The 27,908-nt window shown below is 36.7% G+C and overlaps 1 protein-coding gene and 2 pseudogenes across 1 annotated transcript; all 3 read left to right on the top strand.

Annotated features, from left to right (window-relative positions):
* Window positions 1-27,533, top strand: TMPRSS12 (transmembrane serine protease 12). Its single transcript, XM_087813766.1, has 5 exons — window positions 1-208; window positions 913-1,108; window positions 7,168-7,430; window positions 24,357-24,499; window positions 27,282-27,533. Exons 1-5 carry the CDS (start codon window positions 1-3, stop codon window positions 27,531-27,533), a joined length of 1,062 nt encoding a protein of 353 aa, XP_087669892.1.
* LOC107528086 (nibrin pseudogene) lies at window positions 7,903-11,156 on the top strand (annotated as a pseudogene).
* On the top strand, window positions 11,925-24,133 carry LOC148093854 (dnaJ homolog subfamily C member 15 pseudogene; annotated as a pseudogene).
* Window positions 27,534-27,908: the final 375 nt, after the last annotated feature.

Below are 27,908 nucleotides of genomic sequence, written 5' to 3'. Positions count from 1 at the left end.
ATGGGGCTCGGGCTCCTGAGCGCCGCGCTGCTGCTTGCGGGGAGCTCCCTCTTGTTCCCGGGACGCTTCTCGCTCTCGGAGGAGGGCAGGCGCCGCCCTGCTTGGGAGCAGGAGGCTGGTCCCGGGGGGCCCGAGGCCCTGCGCGGGCAGCTCAGGCGGCAGCGGGGGCCCGACGCTCCGGAGAAGAGAGGGACGCACGCAAAGGGCAGTATCTGTTCATTCCTTTCCGCGGGCCGCAGCCTCCCTTGCCTTTTCCCCACTTCGACAGCGTTTGCTTTCGGTCCCTCCTTTCCCGTGTTCCACGTGCCTTTAACTAAACAATGTACAGACCTCAGCAGGACCACGGCAGCGACGCCCGTGGCGGCGGCGGCGGCGAACATGGCGCCCGTTTGCGTCGGGCGGCTCTGGGTGCGCCGCGAAGCAGGGTGGGGCTCGGCTTGCCCGCTTCCCAGATTAATAATTCATTGGGACTCAGAGTTCACTTAGGATTACTAGGTGGCCTTTTCATACCACAGTTGGGAAAAATTACCCTAGCACGTTAAATGTCAAGTATAGAACTTGTAAGCTCTCGATTCACCAGTTCCAGGCCCTTTGATCACCTGTTTACACAGGGAAGAGCGTGCTACCTGGCCAGAGAAACATCTCGTTTTTATCTTCTGGGCAACAGAATTTTAAAATTAATGAATTGTGCTGATGTAATGTCTTTCTATTTATAAGTAATCAATCGAGGCATGTTTCCCTTAACTCTCCCTTTTTTTTTCTCCTTCAAAATATGGGCTTGCCTTAGGTACCCAGCTTGCTTTATCAGTTGTTAAAATAGGAATTTAAAAGATTATATTAATGTGTGAAGATTAGGAAGTAATACATATTATTGGGTGTTCAGTCTAAGTAATATATCATTTTTATTTTTAGATTGTGGAACAGGACCGCTTGTGGATATGTTGAGAGGGTCTCGGATTGTAGGGGGCACAAATGCTCAAATTGGCGCATGGCCCTGGATAGTTAGCCTGCAGATTCAATCTGGAAAAGTTCTTGCTCATGTATGTGGGGGAAGCTTAGTGAAAGATAGTTGGGTCCTCACAGCTGCCCACTGCACTAGGGACACTAGGTATGTATTCACAGCACAACTCCTGTTTTATTCTCATAGGGGATATTTTAAAGTGGTAGAGGAACATTCGACTTCAATCATGTTCGCAAGGGCCCATTATGCCTTAAATGTACTACACTGAATATCTTTTGAAATGAATCCTTTAAGTCAGGGGTCAACAAACATTTTCTGTAAATATTTTAGGCTTTGCAAACCATATGCTGTCTTTCACAACTATTCAGCTCTGCAACTATAGAACCAAAGTGGTTATAGACAATACATAATTGAATTCGCATGCTGTGATCCAATAAAACTTTAATTATGAACATAGATATTTGAACAAAATATTATTTTGTTATTTTGGGTTTTTCCCAATCATTTACAACTACAAAAAACAAACATTCTTTGTTTATTAGCTGTGCAAAAATAGGAGACAGGCCAGATTTGGCTTGTGGGTTGGAGTTTGTGAGACCTGGTTTTAAATAATGAAACTTTCTTTTAGCTTTTAAGATTATTATATTGTAATCATGCATTTGTCTTTCTCATTAGATCATGAGTTATTTGAAGGCAAGGACTACATGTTTTATTTTGTATTCTTGGTACTAATATAGGACTTGGCCTACTTTATAGGAGACATAATGTTTGTTGAATCTGGATGATGTCAATCTTGGAGAAATAGGATTTACTGCAGTGAGAATAGAACATTTAATATGAAGATCTGGCCCTGGCCGGGTGGCTCAGTTGGTTGGAGTGTCGTCCTACACCAAAAGGTTGTGGGTTCGACTCCCACATTGGGGTGCGTCATACCGGAGGCAACCAATTGCTGTTTCTCTCTCTCCACCTTCCTCTCTATAATCAATAAAAACATACCCTTGGGCGAGGATTATATATATATATATATACATATATATGTATATATATACATATACATATATATATATATATATATATATATATATCTAAGATAAATCCTTTGGGAAACCATGGTACTTATTAATTTTTAAGAGAACAGTTGTCTTAGAGAAGAATGAAAAGTCTTTAAGAGGAACTAACAACTTCAAAATTCAATTGAGGGCAACTGGCCTGATTGGGTAGGGTTTTTATGTATACTTTATTTTTAAAACATGGATTGCAGTTCTCTCAATTGGCCTTTAAGGAACAGAGATTAGAAAAATGGGAAGATACTAAGGTATAAACCAAGGGTTGAAAAAAGTTTCAGAGTTACGAATCAGTTCTGTTCTTTCAGGTGTGAGTGTTTGACAACTGTTTTCTGACATGCTGTCTTTAAGAATTGCTTTTCTACAGCTTTCAAACCTTAAGCCGAGGGAGGGAAGGCCTGCTTGGTAGGGGTTGAAAAATCTTGGAAAGACTCTTAATGCCTACTAATCCTAACATTGTGCCTTTACTGGTCTGTTCCTTTGACATGGTGGGGAGCACAATGAGCTTGGGGTGGGGAAATCTGTATCCTAGTCCTCCTGACACTTTGTGGTTCAGTGGCTTTAAGTAAGGTTCCAAAACCTACTGGATGTATGACCTTGGTCAAATGATACAGCTTTGTTATACTATCAGAGAATCTTAGAGTTCAAATAGCCATTTTAAATGTCTAGTTCAATCCTCTTCCTGTACACAAATCCTTCTTACAATATTGAAATAAAGGGTTCTCTAGTCTGAAATAATTATTGCTTCAATGTACTGAGCCAGGCATTTTTTCATACATAATGTCCACTAATCTTTACAACTACTCTTTGCTGTAGAGAGACCCTGAGACCTGAGCATTCATAAGTACCTTGCCCATGGCTCCAACAGCTGGAAAGCAACAAAATCAGGGATCAAATCTGGGTTTGTCAGAATGAAAACCCACACACATAACCATAACTATCTCATATGGATCTCTACCTGAAACAGCCTCTGTGATGATGAACTGCTACTGTGGGAGACTCTCACTTCAATTTTCAACAGCTTTAATTCTTACAAAGCTTTTCCTTATGTTGAACTAAGTGTCTTGGTTTTCATTCTGCCTTCTGAAGCCATATATATTAAACCTAATTCCTCTTCCAACCATTTGAAGATAATGTTCGTATTCCGCTTAACAGTTCCAAAGACTCAATCTTACTGATGTTTTTACCCCTTTACTCAAAAAACATTTACTGAATATGTTATATACTAGGCACTGGACTAGGTTCTAAGAAAGCGACAACACTGAGGTCCAGTCTCTACTCTCTAGGATCTTCCTCCTGTCTGAGAAAACTAACTCTGCCACCTTCTATTCCTGTGTCCCGTCACTTCCTAAACCTTGCACCATCATTCATCTCTTATTCCTTCTTTTAACAACCACTTATCAAAGACCTGCTCTGAAATTAGGTACTGTCTAAGGATGTTACATATAATTCCATATTTTAAAAGCCCTCCCACTAACCTCTGAGACAACTATTATCTCCACTTTACACCTGCGGACTCCAAGATCAGAGAGATTTGGTAACTTGTCCAAGATCACATTGCTGTTAAATGGCAGCCCACGGATTTAACCCAGGTCTCAAAAACTATACTGTCTCATTATATCTCATTGTCTCTTTAGTATTTTTTCAATCTCTTCCTCTTGTTTCCTCTCTACAGCCTTCAAACCTGTTTGGGTCACTTCACTGTTATTTATAAACAAACAAGCAAACAAACACACCCTACCTGTTTTGGTTCTTCCATTCACTGTTAGACTCCTTGAAAGAGAGATTCCCTTTGCTTCATCTGCATTGACTCATAAAATCCCACTTGCAATCTGGTTTCTGTGGCCAAAACACGGCATTAAAAATCCACCTCCATGCCAAATCCAATGACCTCTTCTCAGTCCCCATCCTATTTGATCTCTCTAATATTTGACAAAGTTGAGTGTTGCTCTCATAACTCTTTTCTCGATTTCTAAGACACCATTCTACCTTTCCCCCCCTTTTCTCTGCTTCCTTGATGAGCCTGTCACCTTTTAAGTGGCAATATTTTCCTGGAGTTCCACCTTTGTCCTCTGGCTTTATCATCTGTACTCTTTCCTAGAGATCTCATCTGCTCCTGTTTCGGCCATCACCATGTACTGGCAACTCCCAAGTCTCTCCAGCCGAGTCGTATTTCCAACTGCCCACTATACATGTATATTGGAGTCACATTCTCAACAAGTCCAAAAGTGAAAAAATTTTCATTTTTTATTAAATTTATCAGGGCGACATTGATTAATAAAATTATAGAGGTTTCAAGTGTACAGTTCCATGATACATCATCTGTATCACACTTTGTGCCCACCACCCAAAGTCAGGTACTCTGGTCACCATATATTTGACCCCCTTTACCCTTTACTACCCCTCCACCCCCTTTCCCTTTGGTAACCACCATACTGTGGCCTGTGTCTATGAATTTTTGTTTGTTTTTCTTGTTTGTTCATTAGCTGCCAAAAATGAATTTTTAAATCTTTCTTCTAATCCTGTTCCTTCTCTCCCTCTCAGATAACAGCATTACCAACAGTGAGCTGACTCTCTGTATAGTAGCTCTTAAATTTGTTTCTTCTGTCCCCTAATACTCCCGCTGATTAGAAGTCAATTGAGAATATCAGTCTCCTCTTCCTTAGCTCATCATTTGCACTGCTTTCACCTATACTACTGCTATAACTGCTCTAATGAGTGTGTTGTCTCATTGTGGTTTTGCTTTGCATTTCTCTAATAGCTAGTGATGTTAAACGTATTTTCATGTGCTTACTGGCCATTTTATATCTCCTTTGGAGAAATGTCTTTTCAAGTCCTTTGCCCATTTTTAAATTGGGCTGTTTGAGGGGGCCTTTCTTGGTTATGTTGTAGGAGTGTTTTATATATTCTGGCTATTAATCCCTTATCAAATATATGTTTTGCAGGTATTTTCTCCTATTCTGTGGTTACCTTTTCACTCTCTTAGTAGTGCCCTTTGATGCACAAAAGTTCTAAAAGTTATTTATAATTGATACACAATATTCTATTAAATAGTTTCAGGTGTACATTATAGTGATTTTATATGTATATTAAGAAATGAACCCCATGATAAGTCTGGTTATCATCTGTCACCAAAGTTATTATAATATTACTGACTATATTCTTATCTTGTACATTATATCCCCATGACTTATTTGTTTTATAACAGGAAGTTTGTACTTCTTAATTCCTTTCACCTATTTCACCTGCACCCCCAACCTCTCCCCACTCTGGTAACCACCAGTTTATTTCCTGTATCTGTGATTCTGTTTCTGTTTTGTTTTGTTTGTTCATATGTTTTGTTTACAAGTTTTTAATTTTGATGAAGTCCAATTTACCTATTTTTTTCTTTTGTTCCTGTGCTTTCGGTGTCATATCCAAGAAATCATTGCCAAATCCAACATCATGAAGGTTTTCCCCTGTGTTTTCTTCTAAGAGTTTTTATATAATTTTACTCTTATATTTAGGCCATTATCTATTTTGAGTTAATTTTTACATATGGTGTAAGGTAAGGGTCCAGCTTTATTCTTTTGCACATAGGTTTCCAATTTTCTCAGCACAATTTGTTGAAAAGCCTGTTCATTCCTCCATTGAATTGTCTTGACACTGTTTGTTTGTTTTGTGTGTTTTTTGTTAATTCTCATCTGAGGATACTTTTTCCATTGATTTTTGGAGAGAATGGAAGGGAGAGGAGAAGGAGGGAAGAGAGAGAAAGAGAAACATCGATGTGCGAGAGAGACATCGATTAGTTGCCTCCTGACACCCCCGACCAGGGCCAGGGATCAAACCTGCAACCCAGGTATGTGCCCTTGACTGGGAATTGAACCCACGACCCTTTGGTGCATAGGCTGACGCTCTAACCACTGAGCGACGCTGGCCAGAGCATTAAAGTAGTGATATTTTGAAAACAAAATAAAACTAGGACTTGAAACATTTTTTACAAACTTTTTAGAGTTTGCCCAGTCCACTTTTAAGAGAGCTAAACATCTCCTATTTCCTTGGGATAGATTCTAGAAAATACAACTGCAGGGTCAAATACAATGCAACTGTTACAGGCTTTTGAAACATGCTACCAAACTACTCATCTATTTATAGTTTCCACAATGAATAAGAGAGCCTTTATTCCTCTGGCTCCCATCTGTACTGAGCATTATCATCAAATATGAGCACTCACATGTATGTGCTCGCACACACACCCTCATACATAAACTTTGCCAATTTGAATGGAGAAAATGAATTTCAGCATTTGTAAACAACCATGTAAAAAGTAAAAGTCCTTCCTTCCCAATCCAATTACAGGTGTAACAACTATAAAATGCTTGGGCTGTAATTGTTGACTTTTGACCTACAGAACATCTTTTGGTTTGGTTTGGGAGTTTTAGCTTGCTTTTCATTTTTTTAAAGACTATCAAGATCCATTAGTTGCTTCTTATTTTTATATTTAGTGGTATGCTTTATAAAGTCCTTTCTCATGTCAATGTTATATATTCACCTATATATCCTTTCTGATTTAATTTTTATAATTCTCACACTAATTTAATATCCAAATGTTTCCTTCTAAAATTTCAAAAGTTTACACAAGTAGAGAGAATAGTTTAATGAGCTCCCAGCTTCATGCCTGATCTTGTTTCATCTTTATCCTCAACTCCTCCCTCCAGTTATTTTGAAGCAAATCTCAGACATATCACTTTATCTCTAAAAGATAGGGAGTTTTATTTAAAATATTTGTGCTTAAATATTTAATCCATTTTGAGTTTATTTTGTTGTTTAGTGTTTTTCAGAGATTTACTTCACTTTTCAAACTAGTTAGTTAGATAGTTATCCCAATATCATTTACTCAGTCATGCTCTGTACCCTGGTAAGAAGTGCTGCTGCCTTAGTCATATAAATTCTTTGCATCTGTTTTTCGACTTTCTGTTCCATAGGTCTTTTTCTCTTTTCCTACATCTTGATATTTAGGTTTTTATTTGATAGGACTTTATGTCACATAAAAGTAGGATAAAGTTTTGTTGTTGTTAATTAACATGAGAAAAACTAGTGGGAGATTTAAGAATATTTACTTAAATAAACATGTTTATAATAAGAACATTTACTTTCTTTCAGCAATCCTTTAGAGTGGAGAGCTGTGATTGGAACTAACAATTTAGCCGGGAGACACAAGAAGATTATAAAAGTTAAAGCAATCATCATCCACCCGGAGTTCAATTTGGAAAATTATGTAAATGATATTGCACTTTTTCATTTAAAACAAGCAGTGAGGTATAATAACTATGTTCAGCCTATTTGTCTACCTTTTGATGTTTTCCAAAACCTGGATCGAAACACATTGTGTTTTATAGGTGGCTGGGGAAGAACAGGAGAAGAAGGTAATTCTAGTCTGAATTTTATTGATAGTTTTTTTCTGGTTATTGGAGAGGGTGAACCCTTTTATATATTTCTTTATCTCTGCATTATGAGTTTGAACGATAGGTCTTAACAAACCAGTGAAAAGGAAATGCCTGTTTTTCTTGTCTTTATTTTTTTTCTTCCTTGTGGGAGAGAGAAAATTTTCTTCCAAAGCTGAAATAGAGACTTTCTCTGGTTATACATGCCAAAATACTTGAACCTTTTGACATTCTCAGACAGAATGATGGATCTAAGTGCTTCTTAGATCCATTTGAGACTCATAGGTTACGGTGCCAGCTATGTGACAGATTATCTTAAATAATAAGCTTCTGGATATAAGGAATCAACTTAGTGTCCTTTTTAATTTAATGCCCTGTTTAGTATCAAACAAGTTGATTGTCATGTATTTTCTTTAGTACACAAAAGGTCACTAATTGTTGATTGGCTGAACTAATGGGAGACATTAAAAAATGTAGAAAACAGTCTCTGACTTTGGTAATAACAACAGCTACTTTTGGGGAGCATTAACCATGTTTCAGGCCCTGTTCTAAATATATTACTTTATCTTATCCTCCCAATATTCCTATTAGGGAGTTAATGTTGTTATTCCCTTTTAACAGATCAGGAATTGTGGATCTTAGAAGTTGAGTAGCTGGGGCTCAGATCTAGGTCTTTTTTATTTTAAAGCCTGAATATTTAAGTACTACATTAAGTACAAACTGCTCTTGAGATAGTGAAAGTCTAGTTAGCAATATATGAGATCAAGTGCTGAGACTTTTTTTTCTATTCCTTACAGAACCGAGCCATTTCAGTATTTGTGGATTATTTAGATAGGTTAGATATAAGTGTATAAAAGATGTGTGGATTATTTTCCCCCCTCTGTTAACACTTTCTAAGGAAGATAAAGCAATATGGTGTAGAGGAAAGAGCACTGGCTGTAGAATCACAAACTTCAATCTGAATCTCAGCCCTGCCATGTACTAGCTGAATGGCCATTGGCAATTATTGAATCTTAAACTATTAGAACAGCAATGATAGGGGCAACTACCATTTATGCAGGACAAGCATTTTAATGCGTTCCTCATTTAACATCCCTAACAATACTATGAGAAATACCATAACCTGGATGAATAAACTGAGGTTTAAAGAGGTTAATATGGAGAACTCATATGTCTAGGAGCCCACAGTCCCAACACACCGCTGCCCCGCACGTCTGTTAGCTGTGGTTGCATAGCTGCAGGTCGCCCTGACACTGAGGACTAGACCCATGTGGAAGCTGCTCCCCCAGGTAGCCCAGCCAAGAGGAACCATACAGACTTTTGATGGGCGTTGAGTACATTGTTGGAAGGAAAAACTGGCATTCTCATTGAAAATGATCAGTCAGTCAAAGTCATGCTGTTGACTGCCAACTTTTCTGTAACCAACCTGAGTCAAACAGATGAAATCCTTATATTGACAATAAAGATAATTCTAAGCATGGTACCTTTGTTAATGAGGAAAAAATGCAGAATATCCTTTCACAAACTTTGAAGATGGGTTAGAGTTACTTTTGGATTGCTTGCAAGTAAATTGAGAGTGGAGTATGTGCCTTTGGTTGCATGCTCTTGTTTAGATGTCTCTGGGAAAACCACTTTAAATCAAGCCACACTGCCACATGGAGGCTTACTGTAAACAGCAGGACACACACCTTGTCATGATATCAGTTCAAGTGACGGTTAAAACAATACGAGCACTCATTCGTGGATGTCCAATTATAAAGCCAGAATATTTTACTGAATTTCTTAGAGCACTTCCGTCTAAGAAACAGCTTCCACAAATTGAAAGTTTTTACCCAGCTATTGATGAACCAGCTATTGAAAGTAAAAATATTGATCTGTCAGGACAACAGGAAAGAAAACAGATCTTCAAAGGGAAGACATTTGTATTTCTGAATGCCAAGCAGCATGAGTTCAGCAGTTGTTTTTGGAGGAGGAGATTAGAGGTTGATAACAGAAGAAAATGAAGATGATGATAGTTTATTTTCAGCTCCTGAAAAATGTGTTGTTAATATAGGAATAACAATTCCTAGACCTTATTTTCTGACTCAGAAAAAAATGGATTTATTCTATTACGGATATGCTGCAAAGGCAGGGTCTTAGACCTATTCCTGAAGCAGAAATTGTATTGGCAGTTAGTTTCATGACTACACAGAATTACTGTGTAGGATTCAGGATGACGAGTCCAGGGCCAAGCCTTTCCCAAGGCTTGTCAGTCAAAGAGAAGCTCATGCCAAGTGCCCCAGTGAACACTACAACATATGTAGCCAACACAGAGTCAGAGAAAACAGACACATGTGGATTTGAGTGAAAGGCCAAAAGAAATAATCTTCAGAATGGAACAAAAATCCAGAATGCCTTCACAAGAAACATCCACTGTGAAGGAACCCCCCAAAATAAGCTCTGATAATAATAATGTAATATTAAATACTCTGGTTAGGATGAAAATCCCAAACTATCAGCTTTTACCAACTAAGCTCCAGATGTAAATAGAGATAGATGGGGCTTCCCAGCAGCCGCTGACCAACTCTGTCAGAAAATACTTCCAGCTGTCCACCAAGAAAAGGAAAAGGGATGAAGAAAAAGAAGAAATTTCCTCATCTGCCCAGCCAGGCATGGCTCAGTGGTTGAACGTTGACCTAGGATCCAGGAGATCACGGTTCAACTCCCAGTTGGGGCACATGCTCAGGTTGTGGGCTCAATCCCCAGTCGAGAGCGTGCAGGAGGCCGCCAATCAATGACAACTCTCTCATCATTGATGTTTCTCTTTCTCTCTCTTCCTTCCTCTCTCTGAAATCAATAAAGATGTGTTTTTAAAAAAAGAAATTTCCTCAACTAAATCAGCAAGAATGAAAATGTTTTGTTCTCATCTAGAATAAACACAACTTGCTACACCTTCAATATGGAAAAATAAGGAGCAGCATCTATTTCAGAATGAGGCTGGGGTAGGGGTGGGGAACCAGGTAACTTATTTACGGATACAGATTCAAAATCCACTGTGAAAAATTCTGCCAATAAATCTCTTTCTACAGAAAAACCAAGATCAGAAAAAAGGAAAACTGCTGATTTGCCCATAGAAAATGAAGTATTGGAACAATTATGATTTGGCCATAGAAAATGAAGTATTGGAACAATTATTCAAGAACAGAAACCAGAGTTTAAAATTGAAGTAAAAGTTCAAAAACAAGAGAAAGATGTCAATGTTAGAAAAAGGCCAAGGTTGGATATAGAAACAAATGGCTCTTGATGATGAAACAATACCAGAAAGTAACAAAATATCTCAAGAAAATGAAATTAGGAAGAAATGTGATCTCAAGAAAGAATTACTATGGTCAACCAAAAAAGAATCATCTAACAATAACAGGCTTCAGGATGACGGTGAGACGCTTCCAAAGAAGATGTTACTGACTGAATTTAGATCACTGGTGGTCGGTAACTCTGCCTCCAGAAATGTACCCAGTGAAAATTATTGTAGTTGACTAAAGAATTTCAAGAAATTCTGAATGGTCACATTTCCTGGAGGAGGAAGGATTCCACAGAGAAATGGAGGTGCAAAATTAACATGCAAAAGAAGAGTCTCTTGCTGATGATCTCTTTAGATATAATCAATATAAAAAGGAGAAGATAACTAAGGATTTTATAAAGAAGATAACAGAAAAACATTTCTTGTGAGGTATTACATCCTGTTTCCTTGGGGTACATGCATATAGGATACCTAAGGAATCTAAATTACAAATGTTTTATGGCCTGAATTTGTTAATGCACAAAACTCCAAAAAAGAAGAGGTTAATACAATACATTGCCCAAAGTTACACAGTGAACTAAGTAAGGAGTTAAAATTCCAAGCCCAGGTCAGCCTGCCTCAAAATTCATTTGTTTCTACTATTTTGTATCATCTCTCACATTGTCACACATTTTCATGAATATGATTTCTGTGGTTTGATGGGTCTTGAGAGGGTTGAAAAACAAAGCCTGCTGAAGTGTGTATCGGGAGACTTCCATAAAGTTGGAGCTCTAGGGCTATGTTCTAAGACTGAGTCAGACTCACGATCTAGTATGTAGTTCATATATACTTCACATGTTATAGAGGTATGCTCAAAGCAAAAGAATGGAAAACACTACACCATGGCAACTTTAATCAAAACAAAGCCAGAATGAACTTTTGATTAAGATGACGGAGTAGGTAAACACTATGCTTTCCTCCTCCCCCAATCACATCAAAATTACAACTGAATTATAGAACAGCCACCCTTGAGAACCACCTGAAGACTAGCTGAACAGAGGTGCTTTAACAAGGATATAAAGAAGAAGCCATGGTAGGAGGGACAGAGATACAGAATGGGCAGATCCTATACCCATGGTGTGGTGGTTAAGAATCGGGAGGGATAGTTTGTCCCTGCAGCTAGCTTGTAGAAGATGCATTTCCCTTGCCGCATTGCCATGGCTGCACTTGATGGCATTGTCCACCCCCCTGCCAGGGAGAGCCTATGCTATGCTGAGTACTCACCACCCTCAACCAAACAACCAGACACAGAGATCAAACAGGGCCTGACAAGCTTTATAGCTGTAGGGCTAGGTGTTGCAGCTTTTGCATTTGCATGTGGCTATGTATTTCAGATCTGGATACTTCTAGAACAAGTAATCACAGAAACTGCAAAGATTTCAACTCTTAGTCTTTCACCCTACTGTAAAGGAGGATTTGAACAGAAAATTAGTACGCAAGAAGCTAGTCTTATTTTGGGTGTAAGCCCATCTGCTGGCAGCACAGGAGAATCATGATTTTGAATCACCCAGATAAAGGTGGACCTTCATACGTAACAACCAAAATAAGTGAGGCAGCCCAGCCAGTGTGGCTCAGCTGGTTGAGCAGCATCTCATGCACCAAGAGGTCACTGGTTCCATTCCCAGTCAGGGCACATGCCCAGGTTGTGGGCTCAATCTCCAGTAGGGGGTGTCCAGGAGGCAGCCAATCCATGTTTCTCTCTAATCAATGCTTCTATCTCTCCATCTCCCTTCCTTTCTCTCTAAAATCAATAAAAACATATTTTAAAATATTAAATAAATACCCCTGCCTGGTTTTGCTCAGTGGTTAGAGCACCAGCCCACAGACTGAAGGGCCCCAGTTTCAATTCCAGTCAAGGGCATGTACCTCAGTTGCAGGCTTGATCCCTGAACCCACTTGGGGCATGTGAGGGAGGCAACCAATTGACGTGTTTCTCTCACATCGATGTTTCTATCTCTCTCCCTCTCTCCCCCTTCCACTCTCTCTGAAAAGGAATGGAAAAAATATCCTTGGTAAGGATTAAAAGAAACAAAACAAATTAAGAATACAATAACTGAAATGAAAAATACACTAGAGGGAATCAACAGCAAATTAAATGAAGCAGAAGTTTGAATCAGCAATTTGCAAGTCAAGTTAATGGAAACATCCAATCAGAACAGCAGAAAAAAAAAAAATGAGGATAGTTTATGAGACCCCTGGGACAACATCAACAATAACAACATTTGCATCATAAGGGTACCAGAAGGAGAGGGGAGAGTAAGGCATTGAAAAATCCATTTGAAGAAATAATGACTGAAAACTTCCCTAATCTAGTGAAGAAAATAAACATACAAGTCCAGGACATGCATAGTCTGAAACAGGATGAATCCAAAGAGGTGCACACCAAAACATGCCATAATTAAAATGCCAAAGGTTAAAGACAAAAAGAAAGTCTTAAAAGGTGCAAGAGAAAAGCAGTTAGTTTCCTACAAGGGAGTTCCCATTAGACTGTCAGCTGATATTGCAACAGAAACTTTGCAGGCAACAGGGGACTGGCATGAAATATTCAGTGATGAAAATCAAGGACCTACAAACAAGATTACTCTACCCAGCAAGGCTACCACTTAGGATCAAAGGAAAGATAAAGAGCTTCCCAGACAATAAAAAGCTAAAGAAGTTCATTACCAAACTAGTATTACAAGAAATATTAAAGGGACTTGAAGAAGAAAAGATAAAAAATATAAATAATAAAATAGCAGTAACTACATACCTATCAATAATTACTTTAAATGTAAATGGGTTAAATGATCCAGTAAAAAGACATAAGTTGGCTGAATAAATCAGGAAACAAGACCCATACATATGCTGCCTACAGCAGGTGCACTTCAGATAGAAAGACGTAGAGAATAAAGGGAAGGAAAAAGATATTTCTGCAAATGGAAATCAATAAACAAAAAGCTGGGGTAGCAATAATTATGTCAGACAAAACAGACTTTAAAACAAAAGCTATAACAAGAGACCAAGAAGTACATTTCATAATGATAAAGGGATCAATCCAACAAGAGAATATAACCCTTGTAAACAATTACCCATTAAACATAGAAACACCTAAATATATAAAGCAAATATTGACAGAGATCGACAAAAGATGATAATATCAGGGGACTTTAATTCCCCATTAACATCAATGGGTAGGTCATCCAGACCAAAAAAATCAATAAGGAGAAGTGGCCTTAAATGACAAATTAAACCAGATGGATTTAATTGATATTTTTAGAATGGAAGAATATACATCTTTTAAATGATACATGGAACATTTTACAGAATAGACCCATGTATTAGCCCACAAAACAAGTCTCAATAATTTTAAGAAATCACGTCAAACATATTCTCCAATTATAATGGTATGAAACCAAAAATCAATTATAAGAGAAAACTAAAATACAAAACTTGGAAGCTAAATAGTGTACTGCTGAACTATGAATGGGTTAACAACAAAATCAAGGAAGAAAAAACAAAAAACAAAAACCTTGAGACAAATGAAAATAAAAACAAAAACACAATGACCCTAAATCTATGGGACATAGCAAAAGCAGTTCTAAGAGAGAAATTCATAGCGAGACAGGCATACCTCATGAAATAAATTTAAAAATCTTAAATAAATAATTTAACCTTACACCTAAAGGAACTACAAAAGAAGAACAAACAAACCCCAAAATGAGTAGAAGTAAGGAAATAATAAAGATCAGAGTGGGCCCTACTAATATGGCTCAGTGGTTGAGCATCGACCTAGGATCCAGGAGACTGAAGTTTGATTCCCGGTCAGGGCACAGGCCAGGGTTGTGGGCTCAATCCCCAGTGGAGGGCATGCAGGAGGCAGCCAATCAATGACTCTCATCATTGATGTTTCTATCTCTCCCTCTCCCTTCCTCTCTCTGAAATCGATAAAAAATACACTTAAAAAAAAAGAGAGATCGAGAGATCAGAGTGGAAATAAAAGGAATAGTCTAAAAAAAAAATAGAAAAGATCAATGAAATCAAGAGCAGGTTCCTTGAAAAGATAAACAAAATTGATAAACCTTTAACCAGACTCACCGAAGAAGAAAAAGGAGGACGAGGAGGAGGAAGAAGAAGGGACCCAAATAAATAAATACGGAAATGAAAGAGGAGATTGACAATTGACACCACAGAAATACAAATAATTATAAGGAAATACTATGAACAAGTATATGCCAACAAGTTGGACAACTTGGAAGAAATAGAGAATCCTAGGAACATACAACCTTCAAAGATTGAATTAGGAAGAAACAAAATCTGAACAGACCCATAATGACTAACAAAATTGAATCAGTAATTTTAAAAAAACCTCCCAACAAACAGAAGTTCTGGACCAGATGGCTTCACAGGTTAACGAACATTCCCAGAAGAATTAACACCTATCCTTCTCAATTTATTCCAAAAAAATTGAAGAGGAAGGAAGTCTCCCAAACTTATTTTATGAGGCCAGCATTACTCTGATTCCAAAACCAGATAAACTAAGAAAAGAGAGAATATGTCAATATCCATGATGAACATAGATACCAAAATCCTCAACAAAATATTAGCAAACTTAATTCAGCAATACATTAAAAAGATCATTCACCATGATCAAGTGGGATTTATTCTTGGAATGCAAGGTTGGTTCAGTATCCACAAATCTCTAACATGATACACCACATAAACAAAATGAAAGATAAAAATCATATGATAGTATCAATAGATGCAGAAAAGGCATTTGACAAAATTCAGCATCCATTTATGATAAAAACTCTCAGCCAAGTGGGAATAGAGGGACTATACCTCAACATAATAAAGACACATATAACAAAACCACAGCTAACATCATAATGAGGAACAAGAAAAGGATATACATTTTTACCACTTCAATTAAACATAGTATTGGAAGTCCTAGCTACAGCAATTAGACAAGAAAAAGAAATAAAAGACATCTAAATTGGAAAGAAAGAAGTTAAACTGTCATCATTTGCAGATGACATGATAGTATACATAGAAAACCCTAAGGTTCCACCAAAAACTGATAAATGAATTCAGTAAAGTAGCAGGGTACAAAATAATCAGAAATTGGTTGCGTTTTTATACACCAATAACAAACTACCGGAAAGTAAAATTAAGAAAGCAGTTGCATCAAAAAAATAAAATACCTAGGAATAAATTTAATCAGGGATGTAAAAGACCTATACTCAGAAAATTATAAGACATTGAAGAAAGAAATTGAGAAGATACAAATAAATGGAAGCATGTACTATGTTCATGAAGAAGAAGAATTAACATATTTAAAATGTCCACACTACCCAAAGAAATCTACAGATTCAATGCAATCTCTATCAAATATCAATGGCACTTTTCACAGAACTAGAATAAATAATCTTAAAATTAATATGGAACCACAAAAGGCCCAGAATAACCAAAACAATCTAGAGACAGAAAAACAAAGTTGGAAGTATCATGCTACCTCATATCAAACTATAATATAAGACTATAGTAATCAAAACAGCATGGTACTGGCATAAAAACAGACACATAAATCAGTGGAACAGAATAGAGAGCCCATGCATATAGGCAAATAAATACATGGCTATGTGGTCAATTAAGCTATGATAAAGGAGGCAAGAATATACAATGGGATAAAGATGGTCTCGTCAATAAGTTGTGTGGGCAAACTGGACAGACACATGCAAAAAAAGAAACTAGACCACTTTCTTACATCATATCCAATAATAAACTCAAAATGGAATAAATACTTAAATGTAAGACCCAAAGCGATAAAACTCCTAAGAAAAAACATAGGCAGTAAATGCTGACTTTGCTCTTAGTAATATTTTTTGGATATGTCTTGGGCAAGGGAAACGAAAAAATGGGACTACATCAAGCTAAAAAGGTTTTACACAGCAAAGGAAATCATCAACAAAACAAAAAGACAACCTACTGAATGGGAGAAGATACTCATCAATGGTATATCCTATAAGAGGTTAATTTCCAAAATATATAAGGGATTCATACAACTTAACACCAAAAAGGCAAACAGTCTGATTTAAAAATGGGCAGAGAACCTGAATAGACATTTCTCCAAAGAGGACATACAGATGGCCAATAGACATGAAAAGATTTTCAGTGTCAGTAATCATCAGGAAAATGCTAATTAAAATCAGATATCACCTCACACCTGTCAGAATGGTTATCATCAATAAATCAACAAACAAGTTTTGGCAAGGATGTGGAGAAAAGGTAACCTTAGAGCACTGTTGGTAGGATTGCAAATTGATGCAGGCACCATGGAAAACCGTATGAAGTTTCCTCAAAAAAATTAAAAATAGAACTAAAATATGGCCCAGCAACTCCACTTTTGGGTACTCATCCAAAGAAATCCAAAACATAATTCAAAATTATAATGCACCCCAATGTTCATTATAGCATGAATTACAATAGGCAAGATATGGAAGCAAACTAAATGCCCATTGAGAAAAGCGAATGGATAAAGAAGATGTGGTACATATATGCAATGGGATAATACGCAGCCATATATAGAATAAAATCACACAATTTGTGACCACATGGATGGACCTAGAGGGTATTATGCTAAGTGAAATAAGTCAGGCAGAGAAAGATGAATACCACATAATTTCACCTACATGTGGAATCTAAAAACCACAATAAACAAAACAGAAACAAATTTATAGATACAGAGAACAAACCGAAGGTTGACACTTGGGAGGGTGGTTTGGAGGTCGAGTGAAAAAGGTGAAGGGATTAAGTAGTACAAATTGGTGGTTACAAAGTAGTCATGGTGATGCAAAGTACAGCATAGGGAATATAGTCAATAATATTGTAATAACTATGTATGCAGTCGGGTGGGTATTAGACCTATGGGAAGATTACTTCGTAAGACATATAAATGTCTAGCCACTATGCTATCCATCTGAAATTAATATAATATTGACTGTCAAGTGTATTTGAAAAAAAAAAAATTAATAAAAAAATAAAACTTTAGAAAATACAAACTGAAAAAAAGAAAAGAACATAGGAATGGCTACATTAATATCAGATAAAGTAGATAAAAACAAACCAGGAACAATGGGGAACATAACAGTGATACAAGGGTAAATCTACCAAGGAGACATAGTAATCCTAAATGTTTTTGCACCAAATAAGAGAGATACAGTTTCTTAAAAACATATTTGTGAACACATACTTACCTTATGACTAAGCAATCACACTCCTAGGGATTTATCCTTGAGAAATGAAAACATATGTCCACACAAACACTTGTTCACAAATGTTCATAAATGCTTTTATTTGTAGTATCTAAAAACTAAATGTCTTTCAAAAGGTGAATGATTAAACAAACTGTATCTAAATAGACTATTTAAAATGACTAGGCATGCCCTAGCCAGTTTGGCTCAGGGGTTAGAGTTTTGGCCCTCAGACTGAGGGGTCCTGGGTTTGATTCCAGCCAAGGGCACATACCTCAGTTGCAGGCTCAATCCAGGCTCAATCCCCAGCCCCAGTCCGAGTGTATGCAGGAGGCAACCAATGGATGTGTCTCTCTTACATCCATGTCTTTCTCTCTCTCTGTCTGTCTCCCCTTCCACTCTCTCTGAAAAACAATGGAAAAAAATAACCTCAGGTGAGGATTAAAAAAATAAATAAAAATAAAATGACTAGGCAGATTTAAGAGAACCAAATAGAATCTTTTTAAAAATTAAAAATGTAATTGCTAAAGTTGAAAACTCCCCAAGTTAATTATCATATACTTAACATGCAATTCTACTTTTAAGAGTTAAAAGGAATTAACTCTTGATGTATGCAGGTGCTAAGATGGATTACAAGGGCATTATGCTGAGTGAAAAGAAGCCATTTTCAAAAGGTCATATACTGTATGATTCCATTTATATAACACTCTCAAAAGATAAAATTATAGAGGAGGACAGATTACTGGTTGCTGGGGATAAGGTTAGGTAGCATGAAGGAGAGCTTTGTGATGATGGAATAATTCTGTATCTTGATTGTGGCATGCAATAAAACTACACACACACACACACACAGACCAGTGTCAATTTCTTGGTTTTGATACTGTACTTCAGGTACATAGTAACCATTGCAGGAAACTGGGTAAAGAGTACACTGAACCTCACTGTACTACCTTTTCAACTTACTACAACTATAATTATTTCAAAATAAGAAGTTTTTTCTTAAAAAATGAACCATATATTACCAAGCATCCTCAACCCCTACCCTCACCCCCAAGGTTGCTAGGAAAAAATGCTTAATGGAAGGGGAAAGGTAGAATATTTCCCAAAAAATATGCAGCTACAAATACCACTAATACAGATTTGCTGCCCAAAATCACTCTCAGAATGAAAAATGTAATTGCTAAAGTTTAGAACTCCCTGAGTGAATTAAGTTTTAATCAGACTCAGATGAAGAGAGAATTTGTGAGCCAGAAGACACATCTGAAGAAACTTACTAGACTGTAGCATAGAGAAAAAAACACACACAAAGTTAAGTATAAGTAGCATAGAATGAGAAAGTCAAATATACACTTAATGAGAGTGGTAGAGAGAACAAATGAAGAGAATAAAGGTAAGGCAATATTCAATGGATTAGGGGAAGCTGAAGATCAGATCAGCGAATAGAAGACAGGGTAGAAAAAAATCAGAGAACCAAAAAGAAAAAACAATTAAAAAACAGGACATCAGTTTAAGGGTCCTACAGGACAACATGAAATGTAACAATATTCTCATCATAGGAGTGCCAGAACAGGTCAAAAGTAAGAAAGGGTTAAAGAATCTGCTTGAAGAAATAATGGCAGAAAACTTCCCTAACCTGGTGAAGAAAAAAGTCACACAATTTCAGGAGGCAAAGAGAGTCCCAAGCAAGAAGAACCTAAAGAGGCCCACACCCAGACACATCATAATTAAAATGCCAAAAATTCAAGACAAAGAGAGAATCTTAAAGGCAGCAAGAGAAAAGCAAGCTGTTACCTGCAAAGGCGCTCCCATAAGGCTGACAACTAATTTCTCATTAGAAACTCTACAGGCCAGAAGGGAATGGCATGAAGTATTCAAGATAATGCAAAACAAGGATCTGAAACCAAGAATACTCTATCTAGCAAGGCTATCATTCAAAGTAGATGGTGAAATAAAGAGCTTTCCAAACAAAGAAAGGCTAAAGGAATTTATCACCACCAAATCACCATTGCAAGAAATGTTGAAGGGACTGCTGTAATAAGAGGTTGAAATAGAATGAGAAACATAGGCATAAAGAAATAAAATGGCAATAGATAAGTACGTATCAATAATAACCTAAAATATAAATGTCCCAATCAAAAGACAGAGGGTAGCTGAATGGATAAGAAAACAAGACCCAAATATATGCTGTCTATAAGTGACCCACCTCAGAACAAAAGACTCGAGGGGGTGGGGGTGTAAAAAAACCCAAAAAACTTCTGGAGGACTTTAAAGGAGAGATTGACAGCAATACAGACATAGTAGGGGACTTTAACACCCCACTGACTTTACAGGATAGATCTTCCAGACAAAAAATCAGCAAGGAAACAATGACTCTAAATGACACACTAGATCAGATGGATTTAACTGACATTTACAGAACATTCCACTCCAAAGCTGCAGAATAGGCATTCTCCTCAAGTGCACATGGGACATTCTCAAAGATAGACATGTTGGGACACAAAACAAGTCTCTACAAGTTCCAGAAGATTGAAATAATATCAAGCATCTTCTTGGACATTTACACAATGGAATATATGCAACTGTAAAAATGAAGGATCTCTTACACTTTGAGACAGCGTGGTGGGACCTGGAGAGTATTACTCTAAGCAAAATAAGCCAGTCAGAGAAAGACAAACATCACATGATCTTACTCATATGTGGAATCTAATAAACAAAATAAACCGATGAACAAAATAGATACAGAGACACAGAAGCATGGAACAGACTGAGGGATCTCAGAGGAAAGGTGGGAGTGTGGGGGGGAGAGTAACATAAAAATTTATATGCATATATGCATGACAGCTTGACCTGATGGACACAGACAATAGTAGGGTGAAAGCCTGGGGGTAGGGGTACAGCGTGTAGGGGATCAATGGGGGAAAAAGAGACACTTGTAATTCTCTCAACAATAAAGAAAAATAATTTTTTTTTAATTTTATCAAAATTTTGAAAAAGAATAGAATTCAACATAACCAAGTTGAGTTTATCTAAGGAATTTAAGGTTGGTTTAATATTAGAAGTCCCTTAATGTAATTCAGCATATTAACTGATAAAAGGATTAAAAAACATGATTATCTCAGTAGGTGTAGAAGAAGCACTATTAAAAACTCATAACAATTTAGACATAGAAGGGAACTTCCTTAACCTGATTAAGGTTATCTACCTCCAAACTTCAGCAACATCATTATTATAGAAAAACATTTCCCTTAAAATCTGGAATGATTTCCCCCATCATCGCCACTTTTATTCTGTACTGTAGTAGAGGTTCTAGCAAGTGCAGTAACAGTAGAAAAAAATGCAAAAGACATAGGACTTAGAAAGGTACTAAAAAAAATATTTACAGAGGATGGGACTATACATTTAAAAAGAATCCAACATTGAAATTAAGATAATCTAGTAAAGGGGCCAGATACAAAATCAATATAATAATTTATTTCATTTCTGCACACTATCAGTGGTTAGAAAATGTAATTTTAAAAGTTAACATCTCACACCCACAACGATGGCTATAATAAAAAAAATTAGGCAGTAACAAGTGTTGACAAAGATGTAAAGAAATTGGAACCCTCATACATTGCTAGTGGGAATATAAAATGATACAGCTGCTTTGGAATACAGTTTGGCAGTTCCTCAAAAATTTAAACATACAGTTACCATACAAATCCACAATTTCACACCTAGGAATATATCCAAGAGAAATGAAAACATATGTTCACACAAAAACCCATACTCAGCTGTTCACAGCAACACTATTTCATAGTAGCAAAAAAATAAAAACATGTAAATGTCCATCAACCGAAGAGTAAACAAACAAATTGTGGTATATTCATACGATGGAATATTATCCAGCCATAAAAAGAAATGAAGTACCAATACATGCTAAAACATTATGCTAAGTGAAATAAGACAGACACAACCCCTACATATTATAAAATTCCACTTATATGATAAAATGTCCAGAATAAACAAGAATGGATCAGTGGTTGGAATTAAACTATAAACAGTAACATTAAACTATAAACCAATAACAGAAAGATAGCTGGAAAATCCAAAAATACGCAGAGATTAAATATGAATGGAATAATATAGTATTGTACCAGTGTTAAATTTCCTGATCTTGATAAAAATACTATGGTTAGTAAGAGAATGTCCTTTTTCTTAACAAATGCATACTCAGTATTTAAAAGTATAGGAAAACAATGTCTGCCATTCACTCTCAAGTGTTTCAGAAAAAAATTATAAACACACGGAGTACAAATAATACTGCACATGTGACAAAAAGAAAACAACTGGTGAATCTCAGTAAAAGGTCTTTGACAGTCCTTTGTACTATTCCTGCTACTTTTCTATAATTTTGAAATTTTTATGTCTAAATAAAAAGTTGCAAAAACAACTGTAGATTAAAGAAACTAGGAGGTGAACATATGGCTGCTCACTGAGAAATTCTTTCATCTTTGCTTTATGTTTAAAATTTTTCATAAAAAAGTGTTGGAAAAGTGAACAGACATTAACATTTACAATAAAAGCAAAATGATTAGTTAGCTATAAACAAATCTAACAAAAGATTGCAGGCCTTTTATGGATAAAAATCCTAAAACATTTTTAAAAGACATTTACAAATACCTAAGTAAATGGAATGGTGTACTTTATACTTTAATAAGGCTGAGTATCATAAAGATGATAAGCTCTAATATAAGTTTGAGACAATTAAAAAGTTCTAAAAAACCCAAGAGCCCGGCCGGGCATGGCTCAGTGGCTGAGCTTCGACCTGGGATCCAGGCGATCGGGATTCGATTCCTGTCAGGGCACATGCCCGGGTTGTGGGCTCGATCAATGACTCTTTCATCATTGATGTTTCTGTCTCTCTCTTTCCTTCTCCTTTCCTCTCTCTGAAATCAATAAAGATATATTAAAAATAAATAAATAAATAAGAACCCAAGAATAGCCAAGGCAATAGTATGGCAGAGAAATATGTTGGAGGAGTTGCCCTCCAGAAATCAAGGTTTATTCCGAAGCTGTAGTAATTAGTCAGTGTTACCTCGATGCAAGGAAATTCTAAATGACCAGTGGAACAGAAGAGAAAACCCAGACATCTGTTTCTGTGCTCCCTCTTCTATTCACTTTGAAATCTCTGGGTTTTTTTAATATCACTGCACCAGGTTCATAAACTGGGTGGTAGGTTCCCAGGTGTTCATTTCATTATTAAATTTTATAACTTACATGCCACATATATTCTTTTATATGCAGCTGTATTCCTGGAAATTACTTATTTTAAAATAAATGGCAGAAATGTGGCTGACCTCCAGGAAGCCTCGATCCCGGAATCTGAATGCTTTGGGATATATTTTATTTCTATTTTCTAGTCCTATTCTCTCTGTATGTTGACTAGTTTCTCAGGCTGCCTACCCACAAAAGGCTGAAACTGTGACATCAGGGTGCTTTGGATTTATAGCTAAACAGTCATGTGACTAGGGTGAGAAGTTCTTCTCTGGCAGCCCCGGTTCAAAAATGCTGGAGAAGTATTCCAATTGGTTGCACTTATACCAAATATAGTCAGGTCTAGACCAGTCAGTGTCACCGGGAGAATGGAATTCTGTGAATGAAACAGTTGGGTCATCTGCCGACTTGCAGTCAAGGGAACAAATGTCTATTACCAGAAAAACTAGAGAAGTATGTGGGGCACACAAAACAATCAGCTACCACATATGACAACTGCAACTCTGAGGCAGGCTGATAGGACTGGATGCTGCTGTTACAGCAGCTTTTCTATGGACAAATCTTACCGTAATCTGTCCTTTAATGGTCCTGAAGTGCTGTCTTGCATTTTCCTATTTTTTGTGTAGCAAAGAAACACTTTATGTTCAGGAATGAGCAGAGAACTTAGGGGAGTACATAAATTAAAATCTGTTTTATTTTCCTGTGCACCATCCTTCAAGACTTAGCATCATTATAAAATTAAATAAAAATTTTCAAAACTTACAACATAAGAAAGATTGACCTCAGGCTTTACCTTTTTAGTCCTTGACAATAGCTTTGTTTTGTAAAATTGGTAGATCCTATTTGAGACCTTCAAGAGTATACGAGAGCAAAGACAGTAAAAATAACCTGAAATTCCCACTATCTAGACATAACTGTCATTAACATTTTTGTGAATGTCCTTCCACAATCTTCCTAGGTATACATACATACATTTATTGATACCATTTTACATAATTGTTGAATCAGTCACTTTGGAAAGAAAACCTCTTCAACATGAACATTTTATATTACTGTCAAAATGCCTGCTCTCCAAAATAATTTATTGATTTTTTTTGTTAATAGGTAATGCTACAAGTGTGTTACAGGAAGCACAAGTGCATTATATTTCTCGAAGCGTTTGCAGTTCTGATAAGAGTTATGGGAATATTATTCCTATAACTTCGTTTTGTGCAGGTGATGAAGATGGAATTTTTGATACTTGCAGGGTAAGACCAAATAATTTTTCTTAGAAATATTTTCTAGAGCCAGAGGGAACTTGAACAAGGCCTTTGATCACTTTCCGGTGATGTCCTTTTTAAAAAAAACAACAATTTTTAAAAATTAATTTGTGGGGGGGGGGAGAGAGAGAGAAACATGGATTTGTTGTTCCACTTATTTATGCATTCGTTGGTTGATTCTTTGTTGTTGTTGTTAAATATATCTTTATTGATTTCAGAGAGAAAGGAAGAGGGAGAGAGAGAGAGAGAAACATCAGTGATGAGAGAGTCATTGATCGGCTGCAGCCCGCAACCTGGGCATGTGCCCTGACCGGGAATCGAACCCCGATCTCCTGGATCCTAGGTCGAAGTTCAACCGCTGAGCCACACCTGGCTGGGCCATTGGTTGATTCTTGCACGTGCCCTGACCAGGGATTAAATCCAAAGCCTTGGCTTATCAGGATGATGCTCTAACCAACTGAGCTACCCAGCCAGGGCTGGTAATGTCTTAGTTATCAAGTCTAAAAGTACTAAATTCTTGCCCTGGCCAGTGTGGCTTGTGGCTTGGTTGGGTGTTCCCCCCAGGCACCGAGGGTTTGCAGGTTCAGTTTCTGGTCAGGACACTTGGTTGAGGGCTCAATCCCTGGCAGGGGATGTGCAGAAGGCAGCTCATCAGTGTTTCTCCCTCCCTTCCTCTCTCTCAAAAAATATTTTTAAAAAATTTATTTTAAAAAAGTACTAAATTATTTTTTCTCGTTTTTAACTATACAACAATACAAATCTTCTTGCTTTCCTGATTTGCACTGAATCTTTCTTCCTTTTTCCCCCCATTACCGCCTTTATTGAGATATAATCTACATATACACAATTCACCCATTTAAAGTATACAGCTCAATGGGTTTTTAATATATTTACAGAGTAGTGCATCATCACCATAATCTAATTTTAGAACACGTTTGTCAACACAAAAAGAAACCTCTATTCATTATGAGTCACTCCCCATTCTCCTCCCACCCACCCCCAGCCTTAGGCAACCACTGATCTTTATAGATTTGCCTATTCTGGAAATTTCATATGAATGGTATCATTTAATATGTAGTCTTTTGTGACTGACTTTTTTCACTTAACATAATGTCTTCAATGCTCATCTACACTATGACATGTATTAATACTTTATTCGTTATATTGCCAAATAATGTACCATTGTATGAATAGGCCACATTTTATTTATCCATTCATTAGTTGATGGACATTTGAGCTATTTCCACTTTTTGGCTATTATGAATAATGTTGCTATAAATGTTTCTGTATATGTTATTATGTGAAGGTATGTTTTTATTTCTCTTGGAAATTTCACCTAGGTGTAGAATTGCTGAGTCCATGTTTAACATTTTGAAGAATTGCCAGACTGTATTCCAAAGTGGCTGCACCATTTTACATTCTCAGCAGTAATGGATAAGGGTTCCCATTTCTCCACATCCTGGTCAGCACTTACTGTCTGTCTTCTTGATTATAGCCATCCTTGCGTGAAGTGGCATCTCACTGTGCTTTTCATTTGCATCGCCCTAACGACTAATCACGTTGAACATCTCTGCATGTGCCTATTAGCCATTTGTATATCTTCTCTGGAGAAATGTCTATCCAGATCCTTCGTCCATTTTTAAGTTGACTTTTTTCCTTTTTATAATTGAATCATAAGTATTCTTTATATATCATGGATACAATTTTCTCCCATTCTGTGGACTGTTTTTTCACTTTCTTGATATTTTCATTTGTAGCACAAAAGTTTTTGACTTTTTATGAAGCTCGATTTATCTGCTTTTTGTTTTGACTCTGTCCTTATTGCTCTTTGCTTCACTGCTTCCAGATCCACCAGGACTTCGCTGCTGAGCGGTGCCCCACGCTCGGATCTTTCCTGCTCATTCCAATTTCTAGACATCCAGGGTCTATCCTTCCCATGTCATTTTCCTTAAAAAACCTTGCTGAGTAAAATAACAAAGAATCCAATCTAGTTGAACTGCATTCATAAGAGAAACACTCTCATTGTCAAAAAATAATTATTCAGTGCCTACCATATATAGAGAATTTGAAAACATTTTAGAAACAGCCTTTAACTTTTAGGCACTGAAACAGTTAGCTCAGCATCCTTGTTGTTTGGAGAGATTAACATCCTTAGTGATAGTGTCTCTGTTGGTACACTGACAGTCCTGTGTATATTATGGGGGAGATTTGTTATTTATAATACTACAGAGAGGATTAACCATTTATTCCTAATATCAGGCACCACCCGATGTGAACACTTAGAAAGATGCCATTTCTTGCAAGATTCAGTTTACTCCTCTCCTCTTGCTAGCACGCCATATGCACCTAAAAGACTCCTTCATATATCTTAGAGTTATACCTTTCACAAATGGCATTAAGCAACAGAAGTATTCCAGTAGACAGTGTTTACAATATTTTGTACATATCCTAAATTATATTTCTCCTGAGTAATTGTACTTAAAAAATTCAAACAATGTGATTTGTAGTATTTTGGGTCAAAACTACACTGATGGTAAGTTTATCCACCAGCTATATGGTTCCTCTAAATACCAGGCCAGAGTGAATGTAACTGAATTCCTGTTTGAGTTGGAATATAAAACTGAAAATCTATTGATCTTAGTTACTCAGAGGTATATTGAAAATGTATATTTATAGAAATGTATGTTTTATGTGATTAATTTATTCCAGCTTTACTATTATATAAAGACTACTAGAAGTAACTAACATTATTTTGGGACTTTTTTAATAGGGTGATAGTGGTGGACCATTAATGTGCTACTTACCAGAACATAAACAATTTTTTTTAATGGGAATTACCAGTTACGGATATGGCTGTGGTCGAGAAAATTTTCCTGGTGTCTATTGTGCACCTTTCTTCTACAAAACGTGGCTGACAAATCACCTCAACCAGACAAGGAATAAAGGCATATTTAATATAAACATTTTACCTGGACAGGTCCTTGTCGCCTTAGGTTCTGTTGTCTTACTAGCAACTCCATAAAAATATTCTGAAGAATCTTTATTTTTCATCATGTTCCTTTCCATGTTCGATATAAAGAAAGTAATTTATTCTTTGGGCAAGTTATTGCCCACTTTTGAGTTCTTATGTGGACACTTTTGGGGGAATAAAAAGACTGTGACATTGTAGATATGTGATTGACTGTAAATTTGGCCCTGAGTCACATGCATCCTTGATGTATCTTGATTGTTTTACTTTATAATCATAATTTTTCATTTGGAATACTTTCCTAGAGTTTGTATAAAATACTCAGTTTAAATATATATACTTTATATATGTACATGCCAAATAATAAAGAGTTTATAATTAAAATGGAAGTTGTCCTTTTGTTAAATTAATCAAAACTCTTTCCTTTTA

Source organism: Miniopterus natalensis, chromosome 2, assembly GCF_054644295.1.
Source record: "Miniopterus natalensis isolate mMinNat1 chromosome 2, mMinNat1.hap1, whole genome shotgun sequence".
NCBI classification, from domain to species: Eukaryota; Metazoa; Chordata; class Mammalia; order Chiroptera; family Miniopteridae; genus Miniopterus; species Miniopterus natalensis.
This window is presented reverse-complemented; position numbering and strand designations above follow the sequence as displayed.